Source organism: Haliaeetus leucocephalus, unplaced genomic scaffold (genome assembly GCF_000737465.1).
Source record: "Haliaeetus leucocephalus isolate CR32 unplaced genomic scaffold, Haliaeetus_leucocephalus-4.0 Scaffold262, whole genome shotgun sequence".
Taxonomy (NCBI): Eukaryota; Metazoa; Chordata; class Aves; order Accipitriformes; family Accipitridae; genus Haliaeetus; species Haliaeetus leucocephalus.
The window spans coordinates 10,839,412-10,857,882 of NW_010972698.1; the positions used below are offsets into that span (position 1 = coordinate 10,839,412).

The window sequence follows — 18,471 nt, forward strand, 5'->3', positions numbered from 1 at the left end:
CTGTCCGGAGGCCGGTGGTCGGTGCTGGGTGCCGGTGCGGGCCGGCGGCGGGGAGCGGGGGGTGTGGACATGTGACGCCGCGGTCATGGGTTGCTTGGTGCGGGCTCCGGAGCATCCCGGGGGGAAGGGGTAGGAGTAGGGACTGCGGGTGGGGCCGGCCCTGGCTGTCGTGGGCGAGGAGCCCCGAGCGGCCCGGGAGCTGTGCGGGTGTCTCCCGCTGCCTTCCAGCGCTGGCCGCGTTTATCCTGCTTAGGCCTGTTTCGGCCGTGTAATTACGGGAACGTTGTTCGTCATGGGCGTGTTGGAGGGTTTTGCTAAAGTTTCCCTAGGCCGTCTGGAGCAGAAGCTGTCAAGTGCCTGGTGAGGTGGAGGTTGGGGGGAATTATGTCAGTGTGGGAGCGCTTCCCCTTTTGCACGGTGCTTCTGTGGGTGGGATTTGGACGTTGAAGTGAAGCCTCTAAGTGAGGAAAGTAGAGCAATGTAAGAAGATGGTCTTCTCTCTGTAGGTGGGTGATGCCAAGCACAGCCATGAAGAAAAAGGTAAGAAGTGAAAGGAGAATCCTTCACAGTTGTGTTTTCCTTCCCCATCTGCGTTTGCTAATGTCGTTATGTGTTTGCATCTCTACCTCGGTGTGTTTTTTTGGCTGCCAGGTACCTCTTAAGACTCTCGGAGTCAGCAGATATGTCCTTTGCTTAAAGTGCTAGAAATTAAAATCGGGTTTGGGTTGATTCGCTGGCATGAGCGGTAGGGCAACCTCACTGCAGGGCCATCCTCTATAACTGCTGTATGAGTGTTTCTGGTATGTGTTGCAAAACCCTTTGCTTGCTGAGTACCTCCCGCAGCGCGAGGGAAGAGGATATGCTCTAACCTGCTTCGCTGGCCTGTGGGGAGACCCTTCTGGTGTGTTACAGAAACTTGCGTGGGGAGCTCATAATTCGCTGAGGGCGCCTGGGAGGATGAAACTTAACCCATGGGGAAGGAGTAGCGCTTTTTCTGAGGATTGGGGTGGGGGGGTAGGTGTATTCCAGCAGTAAGCATATTCAAAGCCATTAAAGTGGCTGCGTAGAGAATATACAGCTGGTCTTTCCATGGTGTGCTGGAATTGGGTTTCCTGCCTGGCCCTATGTGCTGGTGTCTGAACCCTTTGAAAGGCCTCCGCGGTCTAAAACTTGGGAATTGGGTTTGCGTGTAGGCTGACTTGGGCTGTGCCTTGGAGCCGTATTGAATTTCTGCAGGTGGTATGAAATAAGATATGTTGATGTTCCGTCTTTCTGCTCTGTGAGTAGCTCAGGGGAGAAGACAGCGTAGCTTTCCAGGGGTTTGCTCTGGAAAGGCTGGTAGGTATGACCTGACCAGCCTGCCTCTCTGAGGAACAGTCCTTGTTACCAAACCATTGAGGCGTGTGGTCAGCTTCTTTTTGGAAAGGGCACTTGCCAGCCTGTGAAATGTTGCAGTTGCTCTCAGAAGGATAACTTGTGCAAACAGGATGGTGTGATTCTGCCTCTCTTGTTTTGCCTTGAGATTCTGGCAGCTGTTGCTGTGCAGTCATAGAGTGAGGTTGGGAGTTGAGCGAGTGCCTTCCCAGCTAGCGTTTGGCACTGCGGGCTGGGCAGGCAGACTCAGGCCGGTTGCACTCTCATGAAACCTATCCTTGATGATAGACTTTCAGAGCTGTTGCCAAAGGCTGAATTTGACTTTGTAACTGGAACTTGTTTAACAGCTGTTTTTGTGAGCAAGTCTGTGTTGGCTGTCACTGTTGGGGGTTTTTTAATTTTTATTTTTAGATCACAATGTAGAGCCTTGCCTTGTGTGACTGTCTCCCCTCTTCCCTCCCCCAGTCATCACCTAGCCTTTGGCTATCAAAGGTGCTACCTTTCCTTTGGCCTGATGGTCTGCAAACAGGACTCTAGAGTCAAGTGTCTCACCTATACGATAGCCTGGTGCACTTGAACTGGGCTGTCCCATCTGCTTTTAACTTTTTGCTGGTCTTCTGACACTTAAAGCTTGAAAAGTAACTTGTATTTCACTTCTGATGGGGAAGAGAAAGCAAGATGCATAAAGAGAAGGAAAAGAGTGTGATTAGAAGAGAAGTAATGGGTGGAGAATACCAGTGCCAAGTGGGCAAGGGATTGTTTCCAGCTTGGTCTTAAAGGCTTGAGATAAAGCTGATCTTTTGTCTTGGCAAAGTCCTTTGCTGTCATCAAAAACATCAAGGCTTCACCTGTGGTGCCAGCACATTTGGAAAGTGTGCAGGTGCAAGGGGCTGGGGACTGGGGAGGCTGTGGCAGCTTTGGGAGCAGCTCCCGCTCTTCCCCGAGTGCTGGTTGTGAGTCCTCTGCCAACGTGCGTTGGGAAAAGGGGGTCCGGTGGACAGTGGCTGTGGGCTGGCTGCACTTCCTTCTGGGTGGTAGGCAGCTGGTTGAAGGAACAGGAGTGTGGTGCCTGGAAGGGCAGAGATTCTTGGTGGGGTGCAGGGGACATAGTTCAAGAATGCAAACAAGATGGAAAGGTTTTCAGTCTGACCATGATTCAGTGACCATGGATAGCAAGGAGGTAAGGATGTCTGTCTCTCCCACTTTCCCAGGCATGGTACTCTTCTTTGCCTCTCTCTTCTGATGCATTCACATCTGAAATATGTTGGTCCTGTGTTTTGGTGGCTTCAGCAATAAGATGTTAAACCCCAGGGAGCCGTGAAGGACTTAGTGCTCTGTGGTAGCTAATTCTTTCTTCTCTTTTTTTTTTCTTCCCAGGTGCTGCTGATGGGTAAAAGTGGGTCTGGGAAGACCAGCATGAGGTCCATTATCTTTGCAAACTACATCGCCAGGGACACACGGCGCCTGGGTGCCACAAGTAAGACTTCTCTTCTTTGAACTGCAAGTTCTCAGGGCTCAAACCCCCTTCATTAAAGGGGTGAGGCTGTTCCCTCCAGCAATCGCTGCCTCTCCTGTGGAGTGGGTGGATGTCTGCTGATCCTCCCAGCTGCCACACCTCACACGGAACTTCACTCCTGAGTTCAGCTGAGGGGAGGTAGGAAGCTGGAGTGAAAAGGAAGGCAGGACTAGGTTCAGTTATGCTGCTTTATTCTTGAACTTTTATCCTTAACTCTTTTTTGATCAGGAAGCAGCCTTTGCTGCAGCTACACCTATTGTTGGAGGAGTGTTCAGAGCTTCCTCATGGTCCTTCTTGTTGGTGAAGCTTTTCTGTTGTTAGCCAGCTGATCGCTAGTGCAGCTGGAGGCACAGTGATCTAGCTATGCACCTGTGGTTTTGGCAGGATGATACACTAGGCTTAATTAGTGTCTTCTTTTTTTTTCTCTAAAGCCACAGATCTGAAAAAGCAATAAATGATTCCTCTGAAACAGGGGTATGAATTGTCAGGATCTAATGCTCCTCACTGGGAAGCATCTGTGAGGACTTAATGTCATGGATTGGTGTACGTTTCCTCTTTGCTGTAAATTTGGCCTGTTCATAAAGTTTACATTCTTTGTGTTATGGTTTTATTTTTTTGAGGCTTGCTTAAGGCCTTGCAGAGTGTGCTGGAACTAATGTCATTCTTAATATACCACAAAGATCAGAGAACATGTTGTTAAAGGGGAACAACCTGCTGTGCTTCTCAGGAGAATAGTGTCCTGGGCAGAGAGTAGGAAGGCTTGAATTACTCTGGGAACTGTCTCTTCCCATAGCACCATCAGCTACAGATTTATGTACAACAATGTTGTTTAGATGGGATTTTACAAATTGTGGGCTGTGTTGTGAAGAATGGCATTTTTGGCTGCCCAAGGAGGTAGCTCTGATCCGGGCGTGTGGTACAGTTGGTAAACTCTTGTTGTCTCTTTCCAGTTGATGTGGAGCACTCCCATGTTAGATTTCTAGGAAACCTGGTATTAAACCTCTGGGACTGCGGAGGGTAGGTACTGTTTATTCTTTTGCTTTTGAAACCGTTGGGGGTTAGCTCTGGGGAATAAGGCTGGGGATGTAACAAAACAGAGGTCCTCCTGCCCCAGAGGGACGAGTATGCTGCTTGTGTATGAAGGGAGTAGAACAAGCTTCATGCGTGCACTGTAAGACTGGCGAGACAGCTCCGGAAAGAATGGATGCCACATCTTAGGCTTGTGTGTGGAGGCGGGTGGAAGAGGTTGGCATGATTATGCTGTCTCTTGAGTTACCCCTGCATAAAAGGCGCAGTCTGGAGGTCTACCCTTCCCTTGCTGCCTCCTTTCTTCTGCTGGCAAAAAGGCTGAGCCCTTCACCTGAACTTTCTCCTGAGGTGGTGGGAGGTAACATGGGTTTCAGAATTGCTCGTCACCAGCTTGATCCAAATGGGATGTGTGCTGAGAAGCGATGCTGAAGGTTGACAGTGATCCTGTGGCTCCTGGAAGCAGCTTTTTGAAGAATGCTCTCCCACTGACAGAGCCTCAGCAGAGCTATCCAACTTTGCTAAGCTTCATCAGCTCTCATGTCCTCATGTGTTGTCTGAGCCACATTCAAAAAAAGTTAAAGGAGATTCAAATCCTGTAACAGCAGGCTATACTGATGGTTTTAGTTATGTTTTAGCTTCTGATACCCTGGCTTTTTTATATGTAACTTTCTAAAAGCCAGTCTGGGTCCAGAAGCAATGTAGCTCTGTTTGCAGAGGACACTGAGCAGCCAGCTGTGATGTGAGGGAAGCTTCAGCTTCCTGTGAGACTGGTGAGCAGATGCTCTTCAGGGGCATCCAACTTGGCTTGGTTGGAAATGCTTAGGGACCCATACGTCATGGGGAATATTGCCACCCATGGAGTTCTTGTCTGGACTCCTGTGATAGGGTCCATAGCTCAAAATGCAAACCTTGCTTTTCTAGCAGGAGGTACTTTACACGTAGCAACTTCCCTGACAATGCTAAGCAAGACCTGGTTGCTCTGATGGGAGTCTCCTTGCTTTGTTGCTTTGCTCCTTCTCAGACAGGACACCTTTATGGAGAACTACTTCACCAGTCAGCGGGACAACATCTTCCGCAACGTAGAAGTCCTCATCTATGTCTTTGATGTAGAGAGCCGTGAACTGGAGAAGGACATGCACTACTACCAGTCATGCTTGGAGGCAATTCTTCAGAACTCTCCTGATGCAAAGATCTTCTGTCTAGTGCACAAGATGGACTTGGTGCAGGAGGATCAGCGTGATTTGGTGAGAAGCTGATAGTTGCCATAGAAATGCCTTCAAATAGAGCATCTTTTGACTGTGCTAATGTGTTACTGTTTCATACTTCGAATACAGCCCCATCAGTACTGTTCCTAGAAGGGTTTCTCAGATATTAAGGATTGTCAAAGCCCTCTAAGCTTTTTCTGCCTTTTCTAAATTGTATGTCATTGCTATCTCTTGCATATAATCTAGTGGAGAGCAGCACCAATGTTTTTTAGTGACAAATACTCTAAGCCTTTTCTTTTATAGCACTGATTCTAGTGCTTTCACCAGACCTTGGCTCCAGAAGGGAGGTAGAACTGAAAGGAAGGTAGAACTGAAAGAAATCCAGCACTCTTAAACTCACAGGTCATCACGTGGGTGCCTTTGTGGATGATGGTGGTGACAGTGATGGTTGGTTTCTCTTTAGCTGTTGCTTTCAGTCCAGCATAGGGTCTGTTCTAAAGCATAACCACCAAAAAAAAAAAAAGAGTTGAAACTTTGCCAGTTAACTAGAAGGTGGTTTCTATCAGTTGATTCTGTCAGTTTGGCTTGCCTGCCCAGAGATCACCTCTTAAGCACTCCTCTGTCCCAAGAGGCATCCTGCAAAGGCTGGGGATCAACCTTTCAGAGATGTTTGGTGTTTTCTGTTCTTTTCAGGGCTTTTGAAAGGTTGCAGGGAGATTGGAAGATGTTGAGTTCCTACCAACCTTGCTTTTTCAGCTTGGACTGAAAAGCAACCAACTCCTGATACCAAAAGAAGAATTAGCTTTGTGGGTTAGACAAGCACATCCCTGGCTGCTTGGCCACTCCCTGGCTTGCAGCAAGTTTGGAGGCCCCTTTAGGCTGTTGGCTTTTGTCTGAAGTAAGAAGTCTTATTAAACTCTCTTCTGATTCCTGGTGAGTATGTGCCTGGGCAGCTGTAAAGGAGGCCATGCGAGGTCCTGCGGCTGAAACCACACCCTGACCTCCCTGCATAGACAGAGTTCTTCCACGTAGCAGGTTGGCTTCAGATCACTCACACTTGTCTGAGAGTGGTGATCCTCCTCTTCCAGTTTTAGTTCTGCCCTCCAGCTCAGTGCAGAAATAGCTCAAAGTTTGTTCATAGGGTTGGTTCAAGGAGCTTTTCCTCACTTCCATCTGCCTTCCCTCCAGGCTGAAGGATGAGTCTAAAGTCTTCTTGATGCAGTCCTGTCCAGATTTGTTTTGGGACTAGTGGACAAATGCTGGTTCTACGTAGTTGTGCAGGGTCTAATGAGGCCCTGAGGTTGAGGGGTAGACAGAAGAGGGGCCTTACTTCAGGCACGCTTTCAATGGGTATCACTGCACACCCATCGAGATCTGTTTTGAGGTAACTGCTGCTCAGAAGAACACGCAAATACTGGGCCAAATCACTGTCTCTATAAATCTTACTGAAGCCTTTGGTATCTCAGGACCCAAATGGTAAGTGTTGGCCTACACAGCATTTCATGGGGATCGGTTAATGTTCTGTCATGGTCCTAAAAACAGTAATCTGAGGTGAAGGTGGTCATCGTGTCTTCCCCTGCAGAGGCATGTGGCTGGCTGTCCTGCTGCTTCTTTAGCAGTTATGTAGGAGCCTGGCACAAGGCTGTCTGGTCTTTGCTGTTCCCCCTGCCCACTTTTTTTTGTAACCATAAATTCTAAGGGCAGAGTGTGGTGTGAGAAGAGAAGACTGTGTAAGTACATGCCTCAGAGCTGCTCATATTGATGAACCTCGAGTGCTGGCTTCCTATCCTGTTCTCAGTGATGGAGATTTTTGCTGGTGACCAGGGACTTGTCAGAATGTAGGTCCTCAGAGACACTCGTGCGTGTCTGCTTCCATTCCCACTCCGCAACACCCATAGTTATTTCAGCTTTGAGTCCCAGTCAGATCTATTGTGAGACAGCCAGGATCTGCTTGTCCCTGCTGCCCCAGTGGAAGGGATTTCTGCCAGCTGTCCTGGCCAGCGTGCTGTGCTGCTGTTTTCTCCAGTGCTGTAGGTACTTGAGGTTTGTTTGAAATGCATGCTGTAAATGCAATACAGCAACCACACCAAAGGCAGAAATATTTACACTCAACTGCTAATCATTTTTTTTTATTTCCCAGATTTTTAAAGAGCGTGAGGAAGACTTGAAGCGCCTTTCCCGTCCCTTGGAATGTGTTTGTTTTAGAACTTCCATCTGGGATGAAACACTTTACAAGGTTTGTACAGCTTCCTCTCCGTATCTGGCTTTCCCCCTCCTGCTTGAAAACAAGAGCATGAGGAAGCCAAGTGGTTAGTTGCTACTGGTTGATTGGTGACTGGTCCTTTTTAGTTCTGCAGCAACTACTTCTGGAGGTTAGCTGTTGTAAACGGTATCTGAGCATCCTGGTTTTAATTAGAAAAAGTAAAACCCCTCCACATGTTGGAGTCCTGGTGTCAGTATCTTAATACTGCTTAAACACTTTGCCTGGCTACTTTAGAAAGAGCTGCTGCATCTTTTAGTCATGTTTATCCATGGAGTTGTTTCCTGTGTTTCTCTGCAGCACTGTTAAAACACGTGCATTTACCATCCTGGGAATTTGCTTTGCTTTTGGGAGGGGAGGGTTTTGGGGGGGGGGTTTTGTGGGTTGTTTTTTTTTTTGCTGTCAGTCTTGACTGCAGTGTCAGAGGTCTTCCAGGTGTGGGAGTAGTGAGTGGTACCTGGGCTACACTGAGAGCAAATGATTGTTATAATTGTTAGCTAATGCTAATAAGCAGTGGTGGTAGTGGAGTGGCTGGGTTGCTTGTCTGAAGGTGAGGACCATTTGGCTCTTTCTCTTGACTTTGGTGGGACTTTGCATGGCAGATTTCACCATCCTAGCAAATCCATCCCAAGCTGCAGCAAATTCCCCTGCCTTCACTGTATGATGCATTTGGCTGAGGCTGGTACAGTACCGTATGCCAGACATCACTCTTCATAAAGCATGTACCCAGCTCCCTCTAGAAATCAGCCTTCCCAAGCAGTGGTGTACCCTGTCCTCCTGCAGGCATCCCTGATGTTCATCAGTTACGCTGGTTACTTTATTTGAGCAGGTTATACAGCGGCAGACCTGTGCTGTTCTAGACACAGCCCTGCTGGAGCTCTTCAGAGCTTGTGCCCTTGGCTTGGGCTTTTAACTTTGCATTTGGCAAGTGGGATGGTCAGAGTGTTTGGTAAATATCAGGTACTTGGTAAGTAGGATACCCCCTGCCTCCTGGGATGGAGCATGCGGTCAGGCACTGACGCGAACCTGGGTCAGTATGTAGGCAGTGAGGTAAAGCTGAGTGTGGAGGACCTGAGTCTGAATGAGGACAGACGCCTATTATGGCATCCCCAGTCCCTTCTGGGCTTGTTCCTGACTCATTGGGTTAGATTAGAGCTTTCTGTTTGGATCAGTGATGAGCTGCCAAGTATCCATCTGCATGTTGACCTTGCTCAAGATTTAAAAAAAACCTCTGAAAACTTGAGCAAGTTTATCTGGGAGCAGTAGACGGAAGCATTGCAAGCTTAAAATGAGGATGATTGAAGCCTGTTTAATAGTATTCTAGTTTCTCTGTGACTGATGTGGAGAAGAACTTGACGTAGTGAAGATGACTCAGGTCTGGGGTACCACTGGTAGTCTCCACTGTAGTAGAGATACCTGGACACAGAGGTGGGAGAAGCTTCTCAGTCTTGCCTAGGCTATCAACACCCAGAAGTGCAAATAATCTGTTTTTGAGCACATTGCTTAACAAAGGGATGAGGCAGAGGAATGCTAATGCAGCCCTTGTGTTGTGTCTTTCTTCATTGACAGGCATGGTCCAGTATAGTCTATCAGCTGATCCCCAATGTCCAGCAGCTGGAAATGAACCTGAGGAACTTTGCTCAGATCATCGAGGCAGATGAAGTGCTTCTGTTTGAGAGAGCCACTTTCCTGGTGAATACAGCAGTTCTGCCCTTCGGGTTCCTCTGCCCAGCCTAGGATGGAGTTCCCTTAATGGAAAGTGCTGTTGTGGCAGTAGCCCAAAGAGAGGTGCCAGCGCCAGATGGCAGAATGCATTGATCCAGGCCTTGTGATATTGAAAGTAGCTGACGTGACTCCATGGCTCACGGGACCTTCCCAAAATTTCCACTTCTAGCAGTTTAGCTGAGGGCTTGATGGTTATTTCCCTCTTCCAGGCTGTGAGGGGGTTTCATATCCCCATTCTGTTGTTGACTGTGGGACATTTTTGAGAATTCCTTTCTGCACAGGGCAAGAACCTTCTTTAGCTTGAAATTAGCCTTTTCAGTTCCTCCTGGGCTGGCATTTTAACTGGTCTTGATTTCTGCTTTTATTTTTTTCGTCTGATGCTCTACAAACCCGGAGTATGGATAGAGGATCACAAGCAATTGGATTGCAATGGCTTTCAAAGTTACCGGCTACACGGTAACTGCTTCCAATCAGTTGTCTCTGCAAGGTAAAATGTGTTGGTTAAAACAACCATTGCTGCTTGTCCATCCATACTCTTGGTTTCTGGCTTGGTCTCTTCAGACTTTGCACCAAAATCCTTGCTGACCTGAAGGAATGGGTTTGAATTTTTTTGAGTGTTTTCCCTGATGGCCAAATGTCTGATTTTGAAATGATGGAGGGAATGTGGAAAAGGAACTGTTACTTTTCTCACTTTTTAAACTATCAGAAGTAAACACCCGCCATTTTTTGCAAGTTCTGCTTTTTGACCTTTTGTAGATAACAAATAGTTCCACCTTGGTGGTATGTAACAGTACTTTTGTTATAAGTACTTTTTACTGAAAAAGAATAACTTTTGCTGCAAAAATTCTATGCTTATTTTCAGCGTAATGGTGAATTTTTACAAGACTCTTTCTTCTCACTTTTTTCATATATTTAAACTTCCCCTCAGGACTCTTTTCTCCTGAAGTGAAATCTTACTCTGAAATTGTATTCAAATCACAGTAACAGAAAAACCTATCTGGAAAGTTAAGGAATGGACTTGCATACAATGAAGGCTTTGGTATGAATGCAATCCTTGAATCTGGCTAAACCTGTACTTGTGTGAATAATTGGGCAGGTTTAAAAAGTAGGACGTACATGATTGTTTTAAGGTGCTCAAGGGGAAAAAAAAAAACCCAAAACCTTCGTTCTCGCAAGCCTGTTAAATGTGATTCCATAGGTAGAAAAGGGTTTAACATCCTTGCGCAAGGGCATCTGACATTTCCAGTAGCAGTTGGTTTCATGATTCTTAAGAACTTAAAGCACACAGCGTAAGTGTTTTTAAAACACTCCTTTTTGGTTTGCTGTGAGAGCAAAGGTGATGCAACTGATTGATTGTGTGCCATTCCCCTTATGCAGTAAATGCAGTTCTTGGTCCGTTAGCTAACTTGGCTGAGGAGTAAAGGTCTGTAGGCTGCCGGCCTTGTGAAAATGGTCAGGGAGAAATAGCTGTGGATCACACTGCAAGGATTTCTAAAAACTTTTGGTCCTTTGAATCTTTGCAGCCAGGCACTAAGGTCTACATGTTGCTGCTGGATCACTGTGTGGGAGGAAGAGGAGGGGAACTGATCTGAATGCAGGCAGCTTAGCGCAGTCTTGGTCTGACTCCGTGAACTGGTGGAGAAAGAACTCCCTAGGAAACCAGCTGCCTTTGTTCCGCTTTTCTTAGGGAGGAATGGCTTGCTTTGGCTTTGAGAGCAGTGCTTGTGCATCCTACCTGTTGCAGAATGGGAAATTTCTCAGGTTCAGTCCTTGAGAATCTGCAGCACAATAGGCTTAGGAGGGAAAAGCTGTTTCAGCCTTTGTCAGGTGTCTGTTTCCCCTACCTGAAGTGATGGTCTTGCATTTTTTTTTCCTCTCCTTGCACTTTCTTTTTCTTTGAATCAAGGTTTAAATTCCTGCTAAGTTGGAGTATTCACACCTCAAATGGAGGTCTCTTGCATATCTTACATACTTGTATCTGCGCTTGTGAAAGGCTTCCTGGTGATTGTATTGCTGAGTCTTCTTTTACCATGAAAGCACCACAAGTATTGTTGCAAATAGTTGCCAAGATTCAATCTGCAAAAGGCAAAGGGTGCTGGTCACCACCTGTTTCCCACGATTGCTGTCCAGTCTGAGAAACCTGTGCTGAAATAAATTGCTAACTCTGCACTCTTTCTCTCTTTCTGCCTTCCAGGTCATTTCTCACTATCAGTGCAAAGAACAGCGGGATGTCCACAGATTTGAGAAAATCAGCAACATTATTAAACAATTCAAGCTAAGTTGCAGGTGAGCTGGTTTAATCATTAGGTGGGGAAGATACCTCAGCAGGTATTTCGGCTTCATCCAGAAGCACGAGGGCTCTCCAAATTAATACTAGTTCTGTGACTCCTCAGCAAGCTGAGATGCCATAGTTAAATTGCACCACGCTTAAACACAACTGAGTTAATTGTTATCTTTTGTAACTTCCTCCTTTGCTGATGGTTGAAAGAGGTTTGTTTTGAAATGGCCGTTTTCTTCTAGGCCTCATTCTCCTGGGCAAGGTAGGGAAGTTCCAGGACTGAACTGATAAATGAGTGACAGTCAACAGTGCTGCAGAAAGTCAGGTGGAAAGCTTTGCTTCAGACCCTGTACCACAATGCTGGTTTGGGAGGAAGAGGCTTGCAGACCCTATTTATCAATATTTCGAACAGAAAAGCAGAAAGCTTGGCTTTTGAACAGCCTCCAGGTTTTCCACAGTGAGTTGGTAGTATCTGCAAGTGTTTGGAGCCTGAATAGGATGGAGAAGTGGCTGCATGGTTTACAGAGTCATCTCCAGATGTTTCAGTTTTATACTTAACTTCTACTGGTTATCCACAGAGGGTTCACCTGGCCTTCTAAACGGCTGAGCTGTTACATCTGTGGGGCAATTGATGTTGACTGCCTGGGTGTAGCAGACTCAGTCAGTGGGGTTGCATATCTTGAGTTACCTTCACCATTCAATGTGCAAATCACTTTATATTGTTCTCGTTTAGCTTAAAACTAAAGAGTTTTTTCTTTTGTAAAACAAAACAACAAAACCAACCAAACTTGGAGTTGCACCTGGTGTTGCTCCCCAAGTGGGAACTCAAACACTTCTTTGTTACCAACAACTCAAATAATGGGATGTTGGCTATGTGGGCGCAAAAGCTGTTTGAGCAATGTTACAGTAAATAGTTCATTTACTCTTACTTTTTTTTCTTTCTTTCTCTTTTTTTCCTCCCCTCTTAGTAAGCTGGCAGCTTCTTTCCAGAGCATGGAGGTCAGGAACTCTAACTTTGCTGCTTTCATTGACATCTTTACATCAAATACATATGTGATGGTGGTGATGTCAGACCCCTCAATACGTAAGTTGAAGTGAAGACAAGCCTCTGGCCTCTTTTTTTTTTTTTGTTTGTTTGCAGGGACAAAAAGCTGAATGAGTCTAGTTTAAACTGTGTTTCCCTTGTAAAAATGACAAAACACCAGGCAAAGCAGTAAAACTGATTGTAATTAAAAGACAGAGGGATCTGCTGTCCTGCTGGTTTGCCCTGTCTGAGCAGAGGGTGGCGGAAGGTGGTTAAAAAGTGACTTACCTTGCAGGAGGCAAGAGACGTGTGCCTTTGACAGCCAAGCTATTTGTTGCTGTCGAGTGGAGGATCGTAGCAGTGGTGGGGAACCGCTGTAACAGATGTGACCTGATTTAGTAGGTCATGTCTAATAACCTATTTTGGGCTGTTCTGATCTGTCAGCCCCAGTAGTTTTTGGAGAGGAAGCAGGGATGGATCATATTTGAGTTTTTGCTCTTGCTGCCTGAACTGTCTTAGTGGGCAAGGACTCTAATTATAGTAGCATCTATTTATCTTAAAGAAGAAACTGCAGCCAGCAGCGCCAGCCCTTACAGGCACAGCGTGACTGTTTAACTGTTTGCACAACTCCAACTGAAACTGCTCTGTTAGGATTCGAGGTGCTTCAGAGACACTGTCCAGGACAGCCTTGTGGCTTACAGTGTTGATGCTTCCTGTCCTCCTCTTTTTGAGTGGTTTACTGAATTAGGGAAAACCTCTGTAAACCCCCTAACTGGATTAGCAGCTGTGATGATATTGCGATTAGAAGCAGCAAATGAGCAGCTGTGGTGACTTGTGCAGCTATCCCTGTGAGCGAACTGCTTGACCGTAGTTGACTCTGACTCTTCCTTGGTGTTGTACTGAGGTCAGCAAACAGCCCAGACCTTCCAGTGTTAAATTTTGCACGGCTAGGGAGCAGTGGGGTTGAAATAAGAGAGCTTGCTGACAGGGATGTTGCTTTTAGGCAGCGCTTAACTTCTGAGGACTTGGTTACTTGCATCCCTTTTAATTTCTTTTATCTCCCCTGTCCCTTTTCCGTCCTAGCTTCTGCAGCTACGCTGATAAACATCCGCAATGCCAGAAAACACTTTGAGAAGCTGGAGAGAGTGGATGGACCAAAGCACAGCCTGCTCATGCGCTGAACGCTGGCCAAGGCACACGGTCTTTGGGGGGAGAAAAAATGAATTGGAACTACTTATTTTTAGGAGAATCTAACAATGTTGATGTCTTTGTTGGGCTTTGAAATGAGTGTGCTGCTTTATTTTTTCTCCTTTTAACGTTGGACACTAGTCACTCGGAGGATGTCTGGATACACTGCGGACCTTCAAAAGAGACTTCCCTGGCGTATGTGGGGTTGGGAAGAAGTAAGGACAGGTGATGTGCACGTGATCTCGTACTCCTGGTTGTCATGGTGGCACATGGCAGAGCCGTTTTGGATGTTTTGCTCCCGGGTGATCGTATAAGTCACAGGAATGGAATATTTACTGTTTTATTGGTTGGTTGCTAGAATACGTTTATAAATTTCTCCTTGTCTTCAGTCATGAAAATAAATTTTTGCTACCAGGGATTTCAAATCCTAGAGCTTTGGAAAGTGGGTTTTCTTTCTTCTAAAACCTAGGGCAGCTTTGGCAAGCTGCATTTCTCCTTCCACGGTATTGGGAGGTCATTGAAGGCCATTCCAGAGTTTCATTTAAGATAATTTCCCCCGCTCCAGCCTGACGTGGAGGCAAAATGCACTCAGCGGGTGAAGCAGTCAGGCTGGCATTGGCCTCTTGACACTTGCCAAAGTGATGGAAAGACCATGGTAAATAAAAGGGGCCAAAGACCCTAGTTGACCAAGCAGCGAGATGGTCCTGGCATGCCTGGTCTTCATCCTCGTGATCCAGGAGGGGCTGGCATGGGCACAGAGGAGCCCCAGAACGTGTGATGGGTGGTGTGTGCATGAGCTATATTAGCTGTGTTTGCGATGAGCCAGTTGGACAGTGTTTGGCACCGATGTTACTTGACGCTACTGTCTATTTTTTTAATGAATTTTTTGTGTGCATTTCCATTAAACATGGGAACAACAAAAGCAGTGTGAGTTAGGGGAATCTCTGGCTTGCTGGGTGGGAGCTGATGCTTGCCAGCATCTCTCTTGCTGCATCGAATTACTATATAAAAAAGGGTGTGGTGACTCTGAGCCTAGCTCTCCGCTTTGTATTCTCAAAATCATGCTTTTCCCCCCTGTATCCCTGCCCACACACGCACTGGGGAGGGTGGGAAAAATCTGATGGGGTGAGCCCGTTACATGAGAACGGGGAGCTAAAGGGCACCTCTCGGCTGGAGAGCTGAGGGTGGGCTCCGCACAAAGTCTTCCATCAATTCCCAATCTTTACGGCATTAAACACCCGTGTCTTGCACCGCCTGCTCAGCAGATGCGTTGGTGCTCTGTCAGGCTGGGTGTGTTTTCAGTGAGAATCCTCAAGTCAGCATCCCCGTGGGAGAGGAACTTGCCGAGATTCCTATTAACGATTTGGGTGCTGGAGTTTCTGGAGAGCTTGGAAACGGGCTGGAGATGCAGCAGAGGGTTTCCATTTGTCTTTGGTGCTTGCAGGTGTGGAATACGGTCCCGGTCCTGGAGCGGGAATAGCAAATCTTGCCCATGGTCACTTTTGTCTGACGTTGGGCTGGAGCAAGCTGAAATGTGACTCCAGTTCCCTCTTGCGGATGCTGCCCCACCACTTGGACAAGGTCAGTCCCTGCTTTTGCTCTGGTACAGCGGAGAAACTTCATGGCTTTCTGCACTCAAACCCTGCCCTCAGTGCTGTTGAGCAGAGCAAGAGGATGAGTCTCTGCTGATCCATATGTTGTCGGAGCCTTGGGAACATCACCTCTGAGGGATTACTGGGAAGGGCTCTGCTTGCTGGAGATGGGCAGCTGTTGTGGCTTCAGGAGAGCAGAAGATGGTTTATGGCCACAATTCTGGTGCAGATTGAAGCACCTTCTGCTGCAAGTACGTTTTCATAGCAGGCAGCTGTTCCTGCTGGAGATGGAGGAAGGGACAGTGGGAGATGCTGCCTTATTTCCATGGTTACAAGGTGTTGCTGTTGGGCTTCATTAAGGGATAAACTGCTTGGCGTGTGAAAGTGGGATAATGTTAAGGGGGGAAAATGTGGGGTGGGGATGCAGGGAACAAACTGCTGTGAAGGAAGAGGGGTCTGATAGCTGGTGGGGAGCCAAACCCAGTGTGCAGGTACCCTGGCTGGCTGAAGCCTCTCCGGGGCTGGCAATATGATGGTGGTAGCTAAAGTTCTGCTCTTCTCTCTTAACCGCAAATCTATTTTCCTGAAGTATGCGTATTTTTGGGGGCTTTTTTGAAATCAATGTTTTCCTTTTGCTCTCTAGCAGAGATGCTGCTGGCGTTGCTCTGTGTGCATGCTGTCAGGCGACTGCCCTTGACATTGCTGAGCAGCAAGGCTTGGTGGATCAGGCTCCAGCACCTTTGCCCTACCTTCTGGAAGACTTAGCCCCTTACTCTGGTGGCTCTATCAAAAAAAAAAACAAAACTAAACAACTTGATGCCTGCTCCAGATGTTGCTTTTACAAACATACTCATGTGCGAGTCTGGCCCCAAAGAGCCAAACCGTACAATCTCAATGAGATGGCAGAGGTCCCTCCTACTTTGGAACTAGTAGAAACTTCATGCCGCCTCTTGTGAAGATACTGAATACACGCCCTTGCTTGACCCTGTTCCTTTCCACAGGCTGCCTTTCCTCTTGGAGCTGCCGTGTGGCCTGGAGGCGAGTTCCCTGGGGATGGGGAGGTGGGATGGTGGCCGTAAGCTCAGCTGTCCCTCTTTAAAGTGGTCTGGGCAGGTTCTGATTGCTGTGTGTGTCTTAGTACTGTAGGTTTTCCAACCATCTCTTTCCTGCTACCTGCATTGGACTAAGCATGGATGACTCAAGTAGGGTCGACTTGAGGGTGAACAAGCAGCTGGTACCCCTGTGATGAGCTGCGTTCAGATCAGCTGAGCTTTCGGAGCTCTCCTGGAGTACCGCATTTCGTTTTACCTCCTTAGTGGCATGTAGTAGTGGTAGCGTCAACGTCTCCAGGAGATGAGAAGTGGCTGGGTGGGATGGATGTGGGTCTGCGGTGCCCATTGGCTGCCGGGTACTGCTCTCCAGCTGGGATCGAGATCCTCGAACACATCCAGTGGGTGACGTGGATGCTGCAGGGTGAGCTCAATTTCCCTGACAGTCGCTTTGCTCTGCTTAATTGTGACTTGTAGGCACCTCATGAGTAGCGTCCGCACCATCCCTCAGGGTCTGGAGTTCAGAAGATCTTGCGTCCAAGATCCACTTGTATCTCAAACGCTTGTGGCTTGGCACAGAATTACGTAGGCGAGGTCTCGTCTCCATGTCCATCGTCCTGCTGCAGGCAGGTCTGCGTGGACCGCTCGGGGACTTGAACATCTCCAAGGATGGGGTTTCCTATCCAAGAGCTCCATTCCATTGTGTGATCACCCTCATGATTTTAAAATTAATAATAAAAATCTGTGTATCGGAGCTTCCTGTGTTGCAGCTTGAGCCCTTGCCTCTTGTCCTGTCCCCACCCCTCTCCACCAAGAGCCTGGCTTCTTCCCGTCCCCTCCGGATACGTCCTTGCAGGCAGCAGTGAGAGCCCCTGAGCTGACCCAGCGCCCTCGGCCTCTCCTTGTACCTCCTGGATGTGCTCCAGTATCTCTGTGCCTGCTTTTCTTGCGCTAGGGAACCCCAAACTAGACATGGGGTCCAGCTTGGGGTCTCAAAAGTGCTGAAGAGCGAGGAACAGTCAGCTCCTCCATAACCGCGGGGACTTCCCGATGCTCACGACAACCCCTCGAATCCACTAGTTCCTTCAATTTTCTACCTTATCGCCCATTTTTCCATATGTTTCTCAAGAAGGACTGTGTCGATGTTTGGGGTTGCTCAGGTTGCGCTTGGCTGGAAGGGGGTCGAGACCTGCACTCGGAGGGGTGTTCTCCAGAGCCAAAGCACTTTGCATGAACAGCTCAGTATGGTTGGATCTTGAGATGCCAACGGCGGTGGATCCGGCTCATCGGGGAGGAGAGAGGCAGGGTGGTGCGTCGCCAAGATCCTGTGGGTTTCATTTCATGGAATCGATGATCCCATCTGTGTTTAACGACGGAGCGACTGCAGAGTGCTGGGTTAGAGCCTCCAGATGAGCTCAGCGGGCGGAGGGCTACGTCCATCGCCCGTGGTGGCCGTCTCCGTGGACCTGGATTCAGTCTTGATGCTGAAACCAAGGGTCCTGCTCCTTGGAGCCGAAAGGCCGGTGGGTTTGGACCTTCACGTGCCCCCGTCGCTGCGGCAAAGCTCAAGGGACCACTCGAAGTCATCCTCGAAGAGATGTGGCTGCGGGGAGGGGGTACACCCCGGTCCCCCCCGCCCTGCTCCCCCAACCGCCGGCAGGCAGCTGCCTGCGCCCCAGCCCTGCCCTGGGCTCGTGTTTTCCCTACGGCTGTATTTTGGGAGCTGCTGGGGGGGGGGAAAGGAGGGACTCGCCACCTTTTTTCCTTTTTTCTGTCTTTTTTTGGGGGGGTTACCTGGTATTTCAGGGCTTGCAGCTGGTTCTTCAGCTTGATGATGTTGGGGGGGGGGTCCCCTGCGGGCGCAGCGCTCACTCTCGCCACCCCAGCTCCGTCCCCAAAAAGCTTTTCCTGTCCCCAAAAGTTTCACGGCTCTGGGGAAGGCAAGATTGGGGGGGGAGGGGTTTGGCCAAGTGGGGCCCGTACTCATGGAGGTGGGGGGGCTTAGCCTGGTGCCTCCCCCCTGCATGTTTTCTAGAGAGGAGGGGATTGCCTTTTTTTTTTTTTTTTTCCCCAGTAAAAGGGCATTTTTTTTGCACAAAACCTCGGCTCCTGCAAGTTGTGCCAGGCAGGGTCGGGGACCCCCGGGGCTGGGGTCCACCTGGCCAGGAGCTGCGAGGTCCCTGGACAAGGAGCCCGAGACCCCCAGGAAGGAGCCGGGGGATCCCCAGACA

At 48.2% G+C, this 18,471-nt stretch overlaps 1 protein-coding gene across 4 annotated transcripts; it reads left to right on the forward strand.

Annotated features, from left to right (window-relative positions):
- The first annotated feature begins 8 nt into the window (after positions 1-8).
- RRAGB (Ras-related GTP binding B) lies at positions 9-16,102 on the forward strand. 4 transcript variants are annotated; one of them, XR_774465.1, is made up of 11 exons: positions 9-540; positions 2,752-2,851; positions 3,841-3,907; positions 4,941-5,163; positions 7,265-7,360; positions 8,954-9,076; positions 11,304-11,395; positions 12,356-12,471; positions 13,495-13,824; positions 15,044-15,442; positions 15,835-16,102. XR_774465.1 is itself a non-coding variant. In XM_010569078.1 (9 exons), the coding sequence occupies exons 1-9, from the start codon at positions 514-516 to the stop codon at positions 13,590-13,592; spliced, it is 942 nt and encodes a 313-aa protein (XP_010567380.1). In that variant the 5' UTR covers positions 9-513; the 3' UTR covers positions 13,593-15,570. The 4 variants fall into 4 exon arrangements, 1 of the variants encoding a protein (XP_010567380.1); XR_774463.1 differs by having other exon boundaries at positions 13,495-15,442; XR_774464.1 differs by having other exon boundaries at positions 13,495-15,180; positions 15,838-16,102.
- The last annotated feature ends 2,369 nt before the right edge of the window (positions 16,103-18,471 follow it).

What these genes read in the sequence shown, in the direction of transcription:
- RRAGB (XM_010569078.1), top strand. Translation starts at nt 514, where the DNA reads ATGCCAAGCACAGCCATGAAGAAAAAG. An exon ending in AGGAGGATCAGCGTGATTTG is followed by an intron (nt 5,164 to 7,264) that starts GTGAGAAGCTGA and finishes TTTATTTCCCAG; the next exon opens with ATTTTTAAAGAGCGTGAGGA. An exon ending in TTGAGAGAGCCACTTTCCTG is followed by an intron (nt 9,077 to 11,303) that starts GTGAATACAGCA and finishes TCTGCCTTCCAG; the next exon opens with GTCATTTCTCACTATCAGTG.